This window comes from Labrus mixtus, chromosome 11 (assembly GCF_963584025.1).
Source record: "Labrus mixtus chromosome 11, fLabMix1.1, whole genome shotgun sequence".
Classification (NCBI taxonomy): Eukaryota; Metazoa; Chordata; class Actinopteri; order Labriformes; family Labridae; genus Labrus; species Labrus mixtus.
In genome coordinates, this window is record NC_083622.1 from 9,195,054 (window position 1) to 9,213,859 (window position 18,806).

At 44.3% G+C, this 18,806-nt stretch overlaps 1 protein-coding gene across 3 annotated transcripts in view; it reads right to left on the reverse strand.

Moving 5' to 3' along the window:
- Window positions 1-1,682: 1,682 nt before the first annotated feature.
- The window catches only part of ube2e2 (ubiquitin-conjugating enzyme E2E 2), a 44,117-nt gene continuing 26,993 nt past the window's right edge, over window positions 1,683-18,806 (reverse strand). For all 3 annotated transcript variants that reach the window (XM_061049853.1, XM_061049854.1, XM_061049855.1), the window contains 3 exons: window positions 9,475-9,607; window positions 4,193-4,340; window positions 1,683-2,535 (listed from right to left, as the gene is read on the reverse strand). In XM_061049853.1, coding sequence (XP_060905836.1) covers window positions 2,438-2,535; window positions 4,193-4,340; window positions 9,475-9,607 — 379 coding nt within the window. In that variant the 3' untranslated portion in view covers window positions 1,683-2,437. The remainder of the gene's footprint in view (window positions 2,536-4,192; window positions 4,341-9,474; window positions 9,608-18,806) is intronic.

Genomic DNA, 18,806 nt, shown 5'->3' on the forward strand with positions numbered 1-18,806 from the left:
CTAGCTAACACTGACAGCCCTGATTTTCAAACAAGATGTCAGGGCACAGTTAGTGTTAATAGATTAATCCTTACATTTTGTTATTTCAGCGCACACTGATTCAGGTATGGAGGCTTTTTAGTCACCTTCCCGTGCAGCCTGTAGACTTCTGTTTTGCAGGATATAACTGCCATCCTTTTTTATCCATGCACAACAACAACCTATCAAAACTTACATTATAACAGCTTTGTGTTTTTCTTTTTCTTCTCGGGTCCAAACTGGAAGGTAAAATCTGTAAAAATAGAAGAGAGAGAGAGAGCGAGAGCAGAGAGGTCTGATTGAAGAGCCGACTCGGTGCTCTCCTTAAAAGCTATCGCTGAATGACTAATTTATGAAGCCAAAATCACACACTGCTACTACATGTCGTGTGCATTGATTTGAGTATGAATCAGTGTAACAACCAGAGCTTTTTAAAAGCAGCTCCATTATCTCTGTTCTGAATACTTTTGATATCGCATTAACAAAGATCACCTTCTCTGTACTCAAACCTAAATTCTTCTTCAAGGACTTATGAAGCACTGAAAATCCTCGATTCTCTCTAAAGATATGAACGCATTTCCAGAGTGCTGATTCAGTCAACACTGACTTGAACCGGTTTGGAAGAAAACCACAAAGTAAAGCTGATGTGGCATGTGTGAGTTGGGAGATATTTTTTAGGTGTAAATAATGTGGAACAAAACAATAGTAGATGTAAATAATTTACATATATATTTATCTTTATGTATTATCAGGATCTTCTTCTTCCTCTCGTTATCAGGGCGTCAGTTGATCAGTCTGTAGGGACTTGAGTTGGGAACCGGTTTAAGTCCTGGTGCGGACCAAATCTGGAGGTTGGTCTGGTAGCTGGAGAGGGGCCAGTTCACTTTCTAAGCACTGCCGAGGTGCGCTTGAGTAAGGCACCTTGCTCAAGGGCATTCAGGCACCTGAATTTAAGACACATTCAAGAAACAAGTCCTAAGACACAAATCTTAAAGTTAAGATATTACATGGAAAAAATAAGGCCTGCATTTTTTTGTTGACTTAGCTTTCATAAAATCAGGTTTTGGTTTTTCTACAAGAAACTTTTATTTTTGTTTCTTGCTCCATTAGCAACTATCTACCTAAACTCATTACCCGCAATTAGTCGCCTCTTGTAAAGCACCGTCACAGTTTGCTCTGCCATTATTGGACTACCTGTAAAAACTCTGTCAACTATCTGCGAGAATCAAACACTCAGGTTAGCAGGCCGAGATTATTCAGGACCCCTCACATGCTCTCCTCCCAGCGTTTGAGTGACTCCCCACAGGATGCTGACCTCGCTGATCCGGCTGCAGGACACAAAGGAGAAGAGCAACCTTTGTCTCCGGGGCTGTCCAGCTACCCAACTCCTCCCGTCATATCCTGCACACCTCACACCCTCAAGAGGTCATAATAAAAGCTTCAAGTCACAACAGGAGACTCACTGAAATAAAGCAGGTTATTATTTTAATTGAGCTGAAATAAGCGGCTGTACAGCTTTGTGATCATGAACGAGTGTGAGACATGAGAGCCGGTGAGAGCTGGAGTGATAACGCAGGATCACTGAATGGGTGTAAATATTTGTGTGGATGTTGTGAATATTTGTGAGAGTGCAGTCGGACACAAAAATCCCAGACAGAGCCGAGTGTTTTTTTTTTTTTTTTTCTCACAAGCCGACCACAGTGTGTTTTTATTGGGTGCTTCAGTAATACAAGTGCACAACAAACCACTCTGCAATTGCAGAGGTGGCGGGTAGCCAGTAAATATACAAGTCCTGCCTCTTTCACAGGCAGACCTATACTTTTGTGGTCTGCCTCAAAAGCCTTTGAAAAAATACATACAGTACAAACAAAATCAGAGGAGGTGAAAAAAGCATGAAGGATCCATTGACGCAAACCTTCCCGTTACATGCAGATAACATGTCGATGACAAATACAAGATAAAAAAAACAAAGAGCAAAACTAAAGCAAATCATCTGCATGTTTGTTCCAGGTGCTGCTAAGAAAATGAAGAATACATACTGTGTAGCCAGAGGACGATGCGTACGATCGTTATTATATTCTGTGTTTTTTTCTCCAATACAATACTTCCAACATTCAGATATTGGAAAATAAAAATCCCAATCTACTCTTTGTATAAAAAAGAAGCTTTCAAGTCAACAAGGAACAAAGGACTTTTTTTTTTTTTTTTTTTTTTAGTTTAAGGTTGTTGTTTTTTTTTAACACAGAAAAGGTAGATAAAATGTGGGAGAGAGGGAGGAGTCTGAGGAGGAGAGGAGGGCGGGTTTACCGTTGCACTTAGTGAGTGTGCTTTGACAGACTAATAAGGGTGAGAGCGAGAGGTAGAGAGAGGTGCAGTGAGGAGGACGAGGAGGAGGAGGGAGGTAAAGGAGGGGGGGAGTCTATGTGGCGTATCTCTTCGTCCATTGTTTGGCTATTCTGTCATGCTCTGTTCTGTTGGTCAGGTACTGTGTGGCGATGCTTCCCACCAGAGGGTCGGCTGAAAGAGAACAAAGACAGGAGGGGAAACATGTGAGAAGACGCGTGAAATCACTCAAACTGTGCAAAAACAGAGACTCATGGAAAGATTGCATGTGTCCTGCCATGATTATGTAAAAATTTGGAACACATGACATTTATTCTCAGCGACAAAATGTTACAAACTGTCGGACACTCTTAAGAGGACAGGTATGATTACAAATATGAAGCTTTCTTCAGCTGTTATAATACAAACATCCATCCATTTTCTATACCGCTTGTCCCTTTCTGGGTCGTGGGGGCCTGGAGCTGATCCCAGCTGTCATTGGGCGAGAGGCGGGGTTACACCCTGGACTGTTAGCCAGTTAATCACAGAGCCGACATATAGAGACAGACAACCAGCCACGCTCACATTCACACCTACGGACAATTTAGAGTCCCCAGTTAACCTAAGAGATGCACTGATCCACTTTTTTTCAGTTCTGATCCGATTCCGATGAATATGTAAAGACACCGATATTGTTATTGTTGTTGTTGTTGTGTGAGGCTACTCAAAGCTGTAGTACACCATGCGTTATGCTGGCTTCACATACAAACAGGAAGCAGCAACAACTGTCAGGTTTTTCAGATTAAATCTTTGAAACTGAAGTGTAAGATTTCAACTTTTGATCGTATAGAAGGAGCTGTTCCATCTCATCTGACCGTCGTCATGGAGACGATTTGTGGGCACTTCTTGCAGTTCGGTCTGAAAGGGAGACTGTGCGAGTTGAGAATGTTTTAAAGCGCCCAACCACCTTTCTAGACCTGCGCCGTCAGTAGGATCGCCGATATGAAAATTACGTCAATATCGGACCCGGTACCGATATTAGATCGGATTTGTCCCATCTCTAACTAACCTAACGAGCATGTCTTTGGACTGTGGAAGAAGAAGCTGGAGTACTCGGAGAGAAACCACGCATACACAGGGAGAACATGCAAACTCCACACAGAGAGGCTCCTGTTGAACCAGGGACCATGTCGCTGTGAGCACAGAGCAGAGGTGGCACAGAAGTTGTTAAAAGTGTTAAAGCCACCACAGTGCTGGTTTTCATGATGCTCTATAATCTTAAATTTAAAATGACTACATGTGAGAAAGCACAAAACAGCTTTTCCACATCGTCACATGTGGACCCCTGACCTGATTCCTCCTCCTGTGATTATCTTTAGTTCACCGAACTTTGCTTTAAAAGAACGCGCACAGATCCTGTCTTGTTTCCTTCCTGTAGCGTCGTTCATGATAAATCCATTTTTCACAGAACACCCGCCGTGTGTCTCATCTACAAGCGGCTCAGTTGCTCCTCTCTGCTGTGAAAATGTGTTTTTTATTATTTACAGCCTGGCCTCCGACTGTGCCAAAATGTGTCAGCGTTAGGCGGCCTTGAGAAACAATGGAGGTTTGAATTGGTCAGGGCTTACTTAATACACCGTAAATAGTCTCGAGACGTTCTTTATGACTGCGTGTCGGCTTAAATTTCGGCCTTGAGTAGAAAAAAAACGATCAAAGAATGGAAAGAAGAACGACGAGACCCGGTTAAGAATGACGATAGAGCGCTCTCCCGGCCTCTCCAGCGCCCACACACCTCGCACTCCCTACTGTTCAACCAGCGTGAAATGGTCATGCACTCAGGTGCGGGTCTTACCTGGGTTGCAGTCTGTGAGCAGGGAGCAGATGGACAGCAGCACCTTGGAGATGGTGAGGGCGGGGCTCCAGTTGTCCTTCAGGATGTCCAGACAGATCACCCCCTGACTGTTGATGTTGCAGTGATAGATCCTCGTTCGAAAGGTGACCTGCAGACGCACAAACACAGCAGATCAGAATCAGTTTTTCACCTTTTTTTCATTTTTGTTGCTATATTTCTGTTTTGGTTTGTAAGGCCGCCGTGTCCACCTTTTTTATAAACGCAAGCGTCTTTTTTCAGTTGTTTTCAATGTGGAGAGAGCGTTCGCAGCAGAAAGCGGCCGCCTCGAGAAAAAGCGTGCAGGAGTTTGTTTTGCCTCCATTGGAGGGACAGGACAGTGGACAGAGAAGGAAATCAGGGAGAGAGAGAGAGAGACAGTAGGGAATGACATGCAGGAAAGTAGCAACAGGCCGAACCGTAACCCGGGTCGTCCGCCCCGAGGACCACAACCTCTCGGGAGAGCTTGCTTGAAGCGTTTGTGTGCTGAAAAGAAAAGAGCTGCATGTCCGTCCTGTCTCTATGACAACAGTCTGTTGACTATGGCCGCTGTATGACCGACACTGTTGCGTTGCTTTTTACTGCATGTTTTTTATTTGAGATTGTTTGACCCCGATCAGACACGGAGCAAAGAGGATGTGGGTACAAGACATGATCTGTATGCAGCAAAACTACAGAGAATATCACACATTTTGAAAAAGAGCGCCTGTGACGCCAACAGCGCCTTTCTGAAAAGTTAAAACATTTTCAACTTGAGCGCTCGGAGCAGCCGCTCAAAAAGGTGGAGCGAGCGGAAAAAAGACCCAGGGCGCTCAGTTTTTCTCCAGGCGGCCGCTTTCTGCTGCGAACGCTCTCTGCTCATGGAAAACAATTGAAAAAAGACGCTGGCGCTCAGAAAAAAACGCTAGGTGGACACAAGGCCTAAGATGTGAGGTGTGTGCAAGAGACGAGTTGAAAACCTTTCCATGACTGGTTATAATATGTCACGTAAAGGAGCTTGTTTTATAACCAGGAGTGATAAAAGGTGAAACATGGAGGACAGTAAAAAGCTGCTGAGGGAAGTTCACCTACGTTTTCTCTTTGATTCACATTAAAGCTGATTGATCAGCATCAGCAGCAGTGTAATGGGCTCTCTCTTTACTGCTCCACTGAGGGACATTTAACAGCATTTGTCACCGCTGCTGGATGTGAGTGGGAGAACACACAGCACATCTCAAAGTACAGGACTTTACTGCAGTCAGGGAACCATATATTTATTATTTAGTTTGTACTCCGTCTAGTCAGTAAACCACCCTGTACAGTTTATTCTCAGGATATTTATGTGCATCCGTCTGGCCAGCAGGGGGCAGTATAGTGTAGAAACAAAACATCACAACAAACAATCACAGTTTGGTTCACACTTTGAGTATTGGACTCCAGGAAACAAGTGTTAATATATGACCCTCTGGCACAGCATTTTGAAGAATCGTTACCATGGAAACAGAAGTGTTTTTAAAGTGGAGGGAGCCGGACATGAGCCGCCCCTCAGAGAGAGTTATTGGGTCTTTAAATGTGATAATACGACCCTTTGATGGTGGGGGTATTGCACGGTATTCCAGATAGATAATTTCCTAATAAAAATATGAAACGCTTTTAGTGCTTTGCTCAGACCATGATGTCTCATTTCCAGCGTTGCTTGCCGATGTAATTTCAACCATTTCCTCATCATGGTGTATTTTTGGATTATTGAACATATTTCACACATGTACAGCCGGCGGACTCGAGCTTCTCCCTCATTGTAGACAGTCATGACTCAGAGAGACATTTACACAGGATAGACTTGAATTCTGATTTATTTATTTGTAACATGTTGCACACTTTTCCTTTAATACTCCTCTCGCTTTTCAATCAATCATTGTTTCAACGTGCCAATTAATGAAAAATCTCATCTCACTGCACAAAAAGCTCACCGTGCACTTCAATCATTTCTCTCAGCTGTTGTATGACACAGTCTCAGTTAACCCTTTTTTTTTTTCCACACAGTTTTTACCACAGTATTCCAGATAGATCATTTCCTAATAACAATATGAAATGCTTTGAGTGCTTTGCTCAGACCATGATGTCTCATTTCCAGCCTTGCTCATCATTGTGGGATAGCGTATTTTAGAGATAGATAGGATAGAGTTATTTTCACTGCTGATTCTGTCAGGACGTTTACATGCAGTTAGAAAAAGTGGAATTATTGTGCAAGTCCGACTAAAACTGGACTTTTAAAACGCTTGAGATTTGTACTACGCTGAATGTCTCAAGGTGGAAGTAACACAGAGATGATTCGGTTGGGGGTCGATTGACTTAAGCAATCTGACCCCCACAGTTCTTGTGCCGGGCTTTGACCCAGAAGTCAAACAGCCTAAATAAATAGCAGAGCAGAAGTCATGTTGGCATCTGCCTTTGGAGATCTGATTTTTTCGCAGCAAAACAGAAGACACAGCAGTACCGCCGGCTGACGACGTCAATCTTCCGCCATACAGTATTTGTTGTTCTTGTGAAGTGACATTTGATCTGTGAGATCTCATGTTTGTGAAATCTTAACACCATGTCCTCATGTTTCTGGTCTGCCACATTCTTAAAATCAGTTAAGATTTAAAAATCGTCTAGTGAGTAGCCAGCTTTATGAGTGATTCCTATCGAGATTTCATTTTCAACCCTCCTTCATGAGTAACGTGCATTTACCACCTCACTACTGTGTGCACTGGGTCATTTTCTTCTGTTGGTAAATTGATTCCTTTACGTAGCACAGTAAGCATGACCCAGAACACATAACCCTGACTAAAACCTCTCTGATCTAAAGCACCTTGAACATGCAAACAACCAGCGTATCCCTGCTGCTGTGGTCTGTTTCCGCTTGGCTGTGAGCTTGACATCTGTTTGGAGCAGCGGGGCAAAACACTGGTGTCATTGTCAGGACCAATCAGCAACATCTGGCCCTCCTGACCCCGACCCCTCAGAGGAAAACTCTAATGAGCCTTGGCATTCCCAAAAATCACACAGGGCAGGACGTTATAAATAACCTGCCTGCCTCTGCAGACACACAGATCGGAAGATAGAAACACATCCACCTGGTGAACTTGTCGACTCTTGTTTCTCCCTTAGAGTCTTGAAAGCGAGTCAGGTTCTGGGTCCAAAAATCCCAAGCCTGAGGTCTGAGCTGCACTGAAGCGTTACTATAGAGAGGGGGGGGGGTTTGTGGCAGCTACAAGCCAAAGGGTTTTGTGTGTTGGTGTGTGAGCGGGGGGGGGGGGGGTTTGGCTGAGGATCACAGTGTGTCAGAGGGGTAGGGAAGTATCGGAGGGGGAGGAAACACTCAAGTCCCTCTAGCTACAGAAGGCTGGGCCGGGGCCTGTGGATTTGTTTGAGTCTGCTGTCAAACACAGAGCTGGTGGTTACACGGCACAAAGAGCGAGGAAGAAGGGGAGAAGAGGGCGAGCCAGATTGAGGAGGGGTGTGCATAACAGAGAGAGAGAGAGAGCGAGAGAGAGAGAGAGAGAGAGCGAGCAAGAGGGGGAGAAAATGAAGGCCATGTGAAAGGGTAATGGGGTGCACAGCAAAGTGAAGGGAGACGGGCTCTGACGGTCTGTGTATTCAATGATTAAATCCACTCGACGTCCTCAGAGTCCTCTGCAGACGACACAGTATGAAACAAAGAGAGGAATCTTCAGACACGGTGATCTGAAAGGGCCAAAACTCAACGATTCTTCAGAAACAGAAGAGTGGAAAAGTGCAAACCAAGCTGAAAAGAGAGCTGTCAAAAAGCTTGACTCGTACCACAAAAGACGTTACCACACAACATGCCCTGCCAGCTCGGTATCAGCTCCCTTGAGCTAGTACTTATTCTTTATTGCATGACGCTGTCGTCAACATGCAGCAGCCAAACAACGCTAGAAAACTCGTTCTTGTACCTGTGAAACATTTTGTACAGAGCTGCGATAAGATTTTGTACAAACAGACAAACAAAGATCGGATAACTTGATTCACTATTACGGGCTATTTTCTGGGGTTTACCTTGAACTTTGCACCAGAGTAGGTCATCAAGACGAGAGGAAACTAGTACCCCATCATCGTCCGCCTGTCTGTGATTCTACTCGAGAGCACGGCACAGCAGGAGCGCCACATAGTCAGACATGCGCCCCTGTAACGCCTCTGTTACTACCTCAGAGAAGGTACAGAGGGAGGGATCACATTGTTTCCACAATATGCCTCTGTGACATTCAGATTGAAAAAAGTAAATCGGGTGTGTCATGTTAAACTGAGATATCGCCCCGGAGCAATGTATAACCAACAGGGAAGGACTGAATGCTGGTGGTAGCTCTGCTAACGTTTGCCACACTATGCAAACCAGTTCGGCTAGGAAGATCACAATCACCCTCGCAGCATCCTGACCACTTATGTCCACATGCACATGTAAATGTAAACAATCAGTACAGGATGTGTGGAGCCTCATACAGGGGGCAAAGGGTAGAATAAACCGTCTGTTAGGCGTTATTAGAGAAACCAGACCCTGATAATGAGAGTCAGACTAAGACTGCACATCTGGAAAAGGACTCTCCTTTTGTCTTTCCAATGATCCCTCTGCAATTAATCCTAAAAACAGCAGATAACAAAAGTGTGAATAACTATAATCTGTGTTTCTATTCAAAGGAGTGGATCATAACTGACTGTAGACACACAGAGCAGCTCTGTCGGACATTTCAGCGTGTTTCTGCTCGTTGTCTTGATTTTCCGGCCTTCATTAAACTGTTTCATTTCACTTGCTCTCATCAGGCTCGTTTTCGTCCACAGCTGTTTTCAGTGGGAAAGGTCTAAAAACTGAGCGTGCGCCGCCCGTTCAGCACGGAGACAGCAGCAGACATAAATAGTGTGCAGCTGGTGAACACAGCGGAGCATTAAGAAGCTAAAGAGCCAAATATTTTTCTCAGGAAGTCGAAGGAGAGTTTGGAGAGATTGGGGTAATGCACGAGGTAGACAGAGACCTGAGTGAATACTAATGGAGCTGTGCTGGTTGTGACAGATGGTCAGATGTAACTGCATATATATCTGCCCAGGAACACGAGAATAAAGGGAGATCCAAGAAAATCTGTGGTTGTAAAGTGTGTTTAAGGACACAGCAAAAAAACTGTCCTCATATTCTGTCCGATTCCTAAAGATTCCAGATTATTTCCCAAACTCTTCCAGAGCCTGAGACAACCAAACGCTTTGTAGCTGCTGACCTTGGGGGGTTTGAAGGGGTAGTCTGGCGTGAAGGCGATGTCCAGGAAGAAGACTCCTCCCTCGTACACGGAGCCCGGGGGTCCCAGGATGGTCGACCTCCACTCGTAGATGTTGTCTCCTTTTGGGCCAGCGCTGGAAGATTGAAACAAAAGACGTGTTAATATGTTAATCAGCGCAGCGCGCCAGGACAGACAGCATGGTGATCAAAGAGAGAGATTCTGGGGGTCGGGGCAGCTCAGGGCGGTAAACGCCGGTCTCTGACATGTTAATGACGGAGATTTGGGGAATTCTGAAGCTTCGGAGGTTTCAGGGGTTTTAGTGCGAGAAGGATTTAGATTATCGTCCACATTTCGGATGCTTTGCAGTGTAAAATGTTTAAGTTGTAAGTGAGAGCGTGCAGGAAAACCAAAGAATATAAGAGATTCTTTTACACTTAAACTACCCACAGCTTTCCCTCTGACTGTTCACACATAGTTTACATCATGAATGTAAAGTGTAAACAGAAGAATGAATGGATCTGTGGTGTGTTAGTCAACGATCACAGAACCTGGAGAAATGTGATCAGACACGGAGTGAGGAGGAGGAGGAGGAGGAGGAGGAGGATGTGGGTACAAGATTCGTTCTGTAGGAGACAAAACTACAGGGAATATCATACATTTGGAAAAAGAGCGCCGGTGACGTCAACAGCGCCTTTCTGAGAAGATTTTCAACTCGAAGCGCTCGGAGAGGCTGCATGAAAAAGGCGGAGTGCCCGGGGGAAAAAAAATGCTGGGTGCTGCCTTTTTTCTGGACACAGAACAGTTTTATTTTGACATTTAATGACCTTACTCATCCCATTCCTCAGCATTTTATCTTGTACTAAAATATCTGTATCTCATATTTAATACTTATTGCTCTATTTCTTTGTCTATTCTTATTTCCTGTCTCTATATACTGTGCCAGCGGGACTCAAGCTTCTCCCTCATTGTAGACTGCATGACTCAGAGAGACATTTACATAGGATAGACTTGAATTCTGATATATTAATGTGTAACATGTCGCACATTCTTCCTTAAATACTCCTCTCGCTTTTCAATCAATCATTATTTCAACGTGCCAATTCATGAAAAATCTCATCTCACTTCACAAAAAGCTCACCGTGCACTTCAATCAGCTGTTGTATGATACACACAGTCTCAGTTAACCATTTTGTTGTCCACACAGTTTTTACCAAGAGATTAATAGTACTGAAGTGCCGTGACACAATCGGGGTTAAAGCCTTTAAATAAACACACATCGAGGAGAGTCAGTGTCCTCTTCATCGATGGGTTTCAACAAAGCTTGACGCTGAAAGACGCTTTACAGCAGTCAGAAAGACAATCACAGTCGCTCCGGTTGTTATTCAAAGAGGAGCTGAACAAAAACAGATATTAATAACAGATCAAAAATGATCCCACATTTGATCCAGTTTATTCCATGAGCCGAGTATTTACGCTGAGTGGAGACTGAAGGTCACATCTGTTGTATAGGCCCCGTAATTAATGCCATTTCCATATTAAGGTCCCCTCGCCCCCGTCCCCCCGTCCCCCATCCCCCATCCCCTGTCCCCTCCCCTGCTGCTGTTTGTGGTAAGACCATGAGCTGGACCTGAGCCAGGAGGGAGACCGGGACAATGTCCAGATCGCAAAGAGCGGGACAATGAACAATCCCTCCGACTTCATGTAATTTCCAGCGACTGAGCTGCTGGCAGATGAGCAAGTTACAGACGTGTGTGTGTGGTTTTGTTTTCACTGCTGCGACTCTGGACCACTTTTCATACAGACAGAAAGCAATAATCTGAGACACAGACGTCCTCCTGACAGTGTTATAACCTCAAAACAACCCCACTGTTAAGAGCAGCACATGGCTCTAAGGGTGCCCTTGAAAATAGATCACTCTCCCATAAATAGACAGTAGACGTTTCCTTCCTCCGTCAGTGTCAACACATGCAAATTTCTGCTAATCTACTTTCCCCTCTCTCACTCTGCCCCTTGCTTAAGCCTGCTTTAATTAGCTAATTATGATTACTTCTTCCCGGGGGAATTACTTCAAAATGCTGCGGCGATAAGGACCCCGCCGATGTGGACTCGTGTTGTTTCAGACACAAAGAAAATCTTTGGATTCTTTGAGCAAGTGCGGACATTAAATGACAAAAGAATGAAACGAGAATCATACATCATGTGATTATTGAATATATTTGTCTTTCTAAATCTGATACTTAGCTGTAAGTGATAACGTCCACCACACACGTTCAGAGCGGAGACGGCACTAAGAACGCAGCTCAAATCCAGATGTGACTCTTTTTTCCCCAGAGGTTTATTTACAAAAGATTAACTCTAATGGTTTTGTTGTTTCTGCAGGCACAAGAGGTGCGACTGCTCCGCGATCAAATGGCACCAAATGACATGAAATTGCAGGTTTTTAAGTCCTCTAAACAAACTCTGTCCAACAGGGAGCAATATCAGAACCCACTCCAGGAAATGACCTAAATATACAGAGATTTATACGCACACAGAGACAGATGTTGATACGTGATAGCCAGCAGTTACTTGTGCTTGGAAAGCCTGTCATAACAGTGTAAAGTAAAAGGGAAACCACAGTCAGAGACGGTGGTCACATTCAGCTGCTTCTACAGTCTTCTGTCGTGTTATTAAACATGTTAAATGGGAGCGGAGGAATGCACAGACGACGCCACGATGCCAAAACTCTGCTCAAAAAATGACCTTCAAGGGGCGCCTAGCCTAGCGGTTACGACCCTGGGTTAGAATCTGACCTCTGCCCTTTCATCATGTCGTCCCCCACTCTCTCCTCCCAACATTTCCTATCTCCCAGCAGCTGTTCTATCTAATAAAGGCCCCCAAAATATCTTGGGATTTATTTTACATATTTAAAATACATTTAAAATCATCGTTGTTAGACTAGCAGTTCAACGCTGCTCGCTGCCTTCCAAAAAAAAAACCTTCATAAGGAGCCACCTTTGACCTCTCATCACAGGTGCCCTCTAACCCTTCAGGTTTATTTTGGGGGCTTTTTATGCCTTTATTCTAGAGACAGACATCGGGGGAAAGAGAGAGAGAGTGTGGAACGACAAGAGGGAAAGGAGCAACAGGTCAGACCCGAACCCAGGCCACCCGTCCCGGAGGACCACAGCCTCCGCACATGGGGCCTTCACACTAACCACTAGGCCACAGGCAGCTTAATGTCTGTAATATTCATCATTTTGAAGAAGATGGCTTTATTCATTTTTCTTTTAATGCCTTCAAAATTATTGTTTTTTCTTTTCTTTTTTTTAACAAACATCTTTAGTTTGTCACATGTCCACAGGGGAGGAGGGAATCATTTCAAGTTTTTCCGTCTCAAGTAAATAACTGCCTCCACACAACAGCAGACTTTTCACATGAGAGCAGATATAACAGGAGAGCATGGATTTAACATCAGACTTGATCTCTTTCCAGAGAGAAACTGACATGACAACTCAGTAAATAGTGTTTTTTTTTTTTTTTTAAACAACAACCTGAACTCACAGTTTAAAGGTCCAATCTGTAAGATATCTACTGAATGAAATGATAAAGTGACCTTACTATATGATCAGACATTAAGGAAACATGTTGGAGCAGATCCCAGCTGTCATTGGGCGAGAGGCGGGGTTACACCCTGGACGCCAGTCAATCGCAGGGCTGACGTATAGAGACAGACAACCAGCCACACTCACATTCACACCTACGGGCAATTTAGAGTCGCCAGTTAACCTAACGAGCATGTCTTTAGACTGTGGGAGGAAGCCGGAGTACTCGGAGAGAACCCACACATGCACATGGGGGGAACATGCAAACTCCACACAGAGAGGCTCCTGTCGGACGGGGATTCCAATCAGGAACCAGGAAAGCGGGGATATACAGTGTTAGACTTTGTACCTGTATCAGGATACATGACTGAGCTTTCTATCTCGCCTCTTTCCTTGACGGCCTGCATTAAACTCTGTCTTTGAGTTTTACTGTTCAAACCCCTCAAAGCACTCAGGCAGACTCCCTCCTTTGATTCTGAGTCTGTGGCTTTTCATACCAAGACCTGTTTGGGTTGTAATTAGTCAGTGTAAACCTTTGAGGGGTTCACTGAATGATACTTTCAAACACAGCTGATGACTGAACTTTTGTGACCACTCTTCAAATATTACTTTCCACATTTCCTGCTTTTCCACACAGGAAGCTTATTTTTTCTCGCTCCGGGCAATCTTCTCTCCTCTTCTTATTGCTAACATTTGTGTGCTACACACACCTCGCGGTAACACTTCCATTACCGCTCTGTGCTCACAAAGGCTTCCTGACACCACGCTGAAACACACCGCCAACTACTCCTTTTCCAATCACCTCCAAACAGAAGCAGATTCTCTCTCCCTGTGAGGCTGATGAGTCTGCAGCCGTGATAATAACTCAGACGTGATGGAGAGATAGAGACGAGCGGGCATGGCAGAGGTCCTCGCTCAGCAGAGAGATTGCTGTAGGGGATCCGACAGACACACAACAGGCTGTGGATAAAGGCTAAGTCAATAGCTGAATGAGCATGCCACCGCTGGCTGTTGCTCGGAGACCTCCTCCCCCCGCCGTCACACTGTTCATGTGGTGCTTTGTTGCAGCTGGTTGAGGGCCAGCTCTTTCAGCATCTGACAGTCTCTCACATGGTCGTTAGCGTTGGGAGGAGTGAGCGGCGTCTCCATCACAAGAAGCTCCAGTTCAGTTACATTACCTTAGAAATACTTTAAGAAGCTGTATACTGGATAGACCAAATGTAGACTGACCTGTGAGGCGTCCTGTTGTTGTCAAATGTGTTTAATGTATTCTTAAGTAACCTACCTTAGGATGTTAATGTTTATTAATACTGAAACCATTTCCCGCACTTCCTAGCCATCTGAGTCCTTACCAATGCCACCACAGATACCTAGTAAATCTCTTTTTTTTTAAGTGCTGTGAAAACAAAAACATCTCTCCTCTACACAGCTTTAGTTCTTCAGGTTTCTTCATTTTCTGACGGTTCTTAAGATGATCTGTCGTGTTTTTCTGTGGTGTGAGGAGTGGTCCGATGTGATCAGAGGGACGTCAGAGCCGCCCTGATTTCAAATTGTAAATATCAAAATGTTACATTTGTATCTCCTGCTGTGTGTGTGTGTGTGTGTGTGTGGATTATCACGGGAAACAAACCATAGCCAATTGAGCGGCGAGCTGACTGATGAAGAAAGTACAACGACCCCCAGCTTCTAACATGCACTCATGTATCCACGCCGTCTTAACTTCTTGATCAACAGTGTCACCCTTCTCTTTGTGCGTCATAGTCCAAAAACAACCACAAATTCTTCCTACCTAATGTCCGCCATTTTTGTGTGTTAGAAAAGTCGCGTTCATGAGCGAGAGATGCTGGGAATTTTACAGATCTGTGAGGACTCTGGATGATGGAACCTGTTGGTGTGCGATGTGCCGCTTTGGTCATATCCTTCCTCTCCACACTGTGGGAACAAAACTGTTTAATCAGTGATTATCAGCGGTCATGTGGGGTCTCTGATATATCTTATAAGTGTGGGTCCAAGCTTTTAAATAAGACCAGAGACATACAAGGCGATGTTCAGATTCACGTCATTATCAAGTCTTTGCATGAGATCCAATTCAGCAGGCTTTAATTAATGCTCAGTTAATGTCGGGAGTTAAATGGCTGTCGACTCCTTGACCTGGGTTAATAGCTTTTCAGAGTATTATGCTCTTCAAATGACATCCTCGCTGCACAATAATGATTGGCTAATCAAGGCATATATTATATACATTTCAATCCTGCAAGTGCAACCTTCACCCAGCAGGCTCATTCCTTCATACGTCGGTGGGGCCGTGCACGCGGAGCTGCAAACTGCTCACTCGCTGGCGCTTTGAAAAATGATCAGATCAATGTGAAGTCAATGAAGGCGTTAAGAGGAACAAACACACAACGAACCAAACACAGAGACCTGAGAGCGACAGTCTGACAAATATTAAGTCTCTCCCTTTTTTTGTTTTTCCTTTCTTCTCATGAAGCAGATCGCTCCGCTCTGCACAAACACATGACGTTAGCCGCTCCAACGGGGGCTTCTTTTGTTGTCGGCCGCTGTAATAATAACCTCTGTGTAAGTAACACTACATCTGCAGTGCACCGTCAGCCAAATGGCTTGATTCACTGACTATTTGGGTCATTTGTTTTCAAGGGTCTGGGACGCATTAGGGCGCGGGTGTCCGTGAGAGTCTCGCCGCTGCCCTGTCCTCAGAGATTACACTCATGTGGGAACTCAGTGTGACAGCTGGGCCGCTTCCTCCACAACAGAGAACTGAAAGCGTACAGCCACACTGCTCGCTGCCTTTGAGGTTCCTCCTCTTTCCTTTACAGTTCACATTTATCTCATTATTCTCATTTGAAACTGTTAAGATTACTGAATAAACGAGGCGGAATCAGAAGCTCGTATCGTGGTGAGTAAGTCATGTGAAGGTGAGGAAGTGAGTAGTTGTATTAAGTGACAACATTTACATCACCAACAACAATAAACGTTTGTTTACTTGATATGGATTGGATATGGATCGTCCTGCTTTTCATACAGCAGAAAAGAAAAACTAGAAAACAGAAGGCCGGCAGTTCTTGCACACTACTTTCACTTGTGCAAGACGTCACTTTCACTTTTCAGATGTTAGTTGTTTAAAATAATGTCTGGAAGGTAGAAGAGGAACAAGCTGAGCTGCTCAGCTTACACAAGCATGGCAGGAATACTCTTCATACAAAACATTTCTAACCTTAGACTGTTTTTTTTTTTTTAGTGGTTTGGTTGTTTTCAGTTTTTTTAGAGCGGACACCTTTGGGGTGCCGCAAAGCCTAGCGGTTAAGTTGCGCGCACCATAGGCGGAGACTATAGTCCACATAGCAGCGGGCCATGGGTTTGAATCCGACCTCGGCCCTTTGCTGCATGTCATCCCCCCCACTCTCTCCTCCCAACATCTCCTGTCTCTCTTCATCTGTCCTAAAGGCAACAAGAGAAAAAACGAAGCTAATGTGGTTAGCAACGGCTCGGCCCGCAGCCCCTTCTGACATCCTTTCTGCTAAAGAGAGGTCAGTAAAACTTTATTTTTTAACATCAAACCGATTCATTTATAGATTAGGACTGTTTATTTTGGATAGAAGGAGACATGTCAAGACAATCAGCTCCTGTTAACAGGACAAAGAATCGCAACTTAAAAATTTAGCTCAAATAGCTAATAAATAAATGACTGTCCGGATTACAAGCCAAGTTAAAAACAAAGTCTGAGGCACTCAGAAACACAATAAAAAAACATTATTAAACAGGGATGTTTGTACAGGGATGTAATGAGTTTCTCCAACTGTCAGTTTAAACTGCCTTTTCTTCACAATGAACTTGTTTGGTATATCAGGACGGTCATTTATTTATTAGATACTTGACCTCTGAACCCTATTCTTGAAGAGCACCTGATTCATCTCGTTATCACGTCAACCTTTTCAACCTTCAAGCTCCTGTCTTTGGAAGTGTCTCAGCCCGCAGCCTCTCCTGACACCATGTTTACCTCAGAGCTTTAGAGATGCTGTATGCATGATACTGTATTATTGTTTAAATAATTAGTTCTGTTTGTTTAGGAGAGGAGGAAACCTCTGTGGATCATTCAGCTCCTGGTACAAACCTTGTGAACACTTGAGGAATCCCTCTATCTTCCCCTAACATCCTGTCTGCTAAAGAGCGCAGATAAACTTCAGTGTTTTTTAATATCTTCACTCTAGAGGGATTCTCCCCCTCGGCTCTGCTTCACCGTCATGATCAGGATATTCTTCTAACCGGCATTATCAAACTATTTGAAAGTAATATCAATATGCTCATCATCATTTTAGAGACTGAGAATGAATATAAAGGTTCCCTCGTAGACGATGAAGGAACTCTTCTCCACACAGACCTACTCCAGGCCGTAATCAAAGACAGCAGTTATCATTTCCATATATATTGAATGACCTTTCCTCCCAATGATACAGTGTCCATCTAATCATCCACATTGCTTTATTTCATAAACTGGGCGATCTGCAGATCGGTGCCAATGCTCGAAGATAACCTTTATCTTGCAGCACGAGAGCTGGGCTAATCTCACAGCAGAAATCACCAACCCTTCCTGTCACCCAGAGCCAATTCCCACAGACACTCTCAGGTTAGGATGAGGAAAGCGATGTACGAGATAGGGCTGTGCCACCCACTACCTTGATCATATTCACACAGGAGGAAAAGAAGATTTCTTTAAGAGGAAAGTGTTCAGCAATGTCTCGGACATCCAAACATTTAGATTTTGGAGTTACGGGAGCGGAAAAAATATTGATACCAGAGAGACTAAACTAAAAGCAACCCCGACAACCACAGTAACGGGAGAAACCGCAGGAAACATCCATCCATTATCGTTAGCGCTTTTCCCATTGGGGGTTGCTTGAGCCGATCCCAGCTGTTATTGGGCAAAAACTGTTCACCAGCCAATCACAGGGCTGACATACAGAGACAGACAACCAGCCACACTCGCAGTAGAGCAATTTTAGAGTCACCAGTTTACCTAACGAGCATGTCTTTGGACTGTGGGAGGAAGCCGGAGTACCCGAAGAGAACCAACGCATGCACGGGGGAAAACATGCTAACGACGTACAGAGAGGCTCCTGTCAGACGGGGATTGAACCAGGAACCTTCTCACTGCAGCTAACCACCGCACCACTGTGCAGGAAACAAACAGTCATATATACATAAAATGAATGTTTGCTGGAGAAACAAAGCACCTTTTTCAAACAATACAGAAGAGCCCGTCCACCGCTAAAGAACCAGGTCCACGGGTTAAGCTTCAAAGACGACAGGCTGTACGCACTGAGAACAGTCGATTCACATCCTTCATGATTCAAGAAACTGCAGAGAGAGTTCAATCTTTTACTCACTGTCCAGTTGGATAGAAATGTCATGTAACTCTCAGGCACACAGCTATTTTGGATGGTGTTGGGTAATCTGTGAAATTTCTAACCCAATAAGGCAGCCACAAGATGTAAAGTGACATCCTTCCACATCCTTCTTTCGAAAAAAAGAGACATTCACACCCTTTCAAAGAAATGCTACTTCCACCTTTTGATGCTGCAACGGAGATCCATTCAAAAACAAGACAAATCTCTCCAAAGACCAGTCAAACGGTTCTTTACACTTATTCAAACACCGCAGCAGCAATGGTAGCCCCCCATGAGGGACTTTTTGGGATATTTAAAGCCTATATTTGGAAGAAATGTGGCAGAA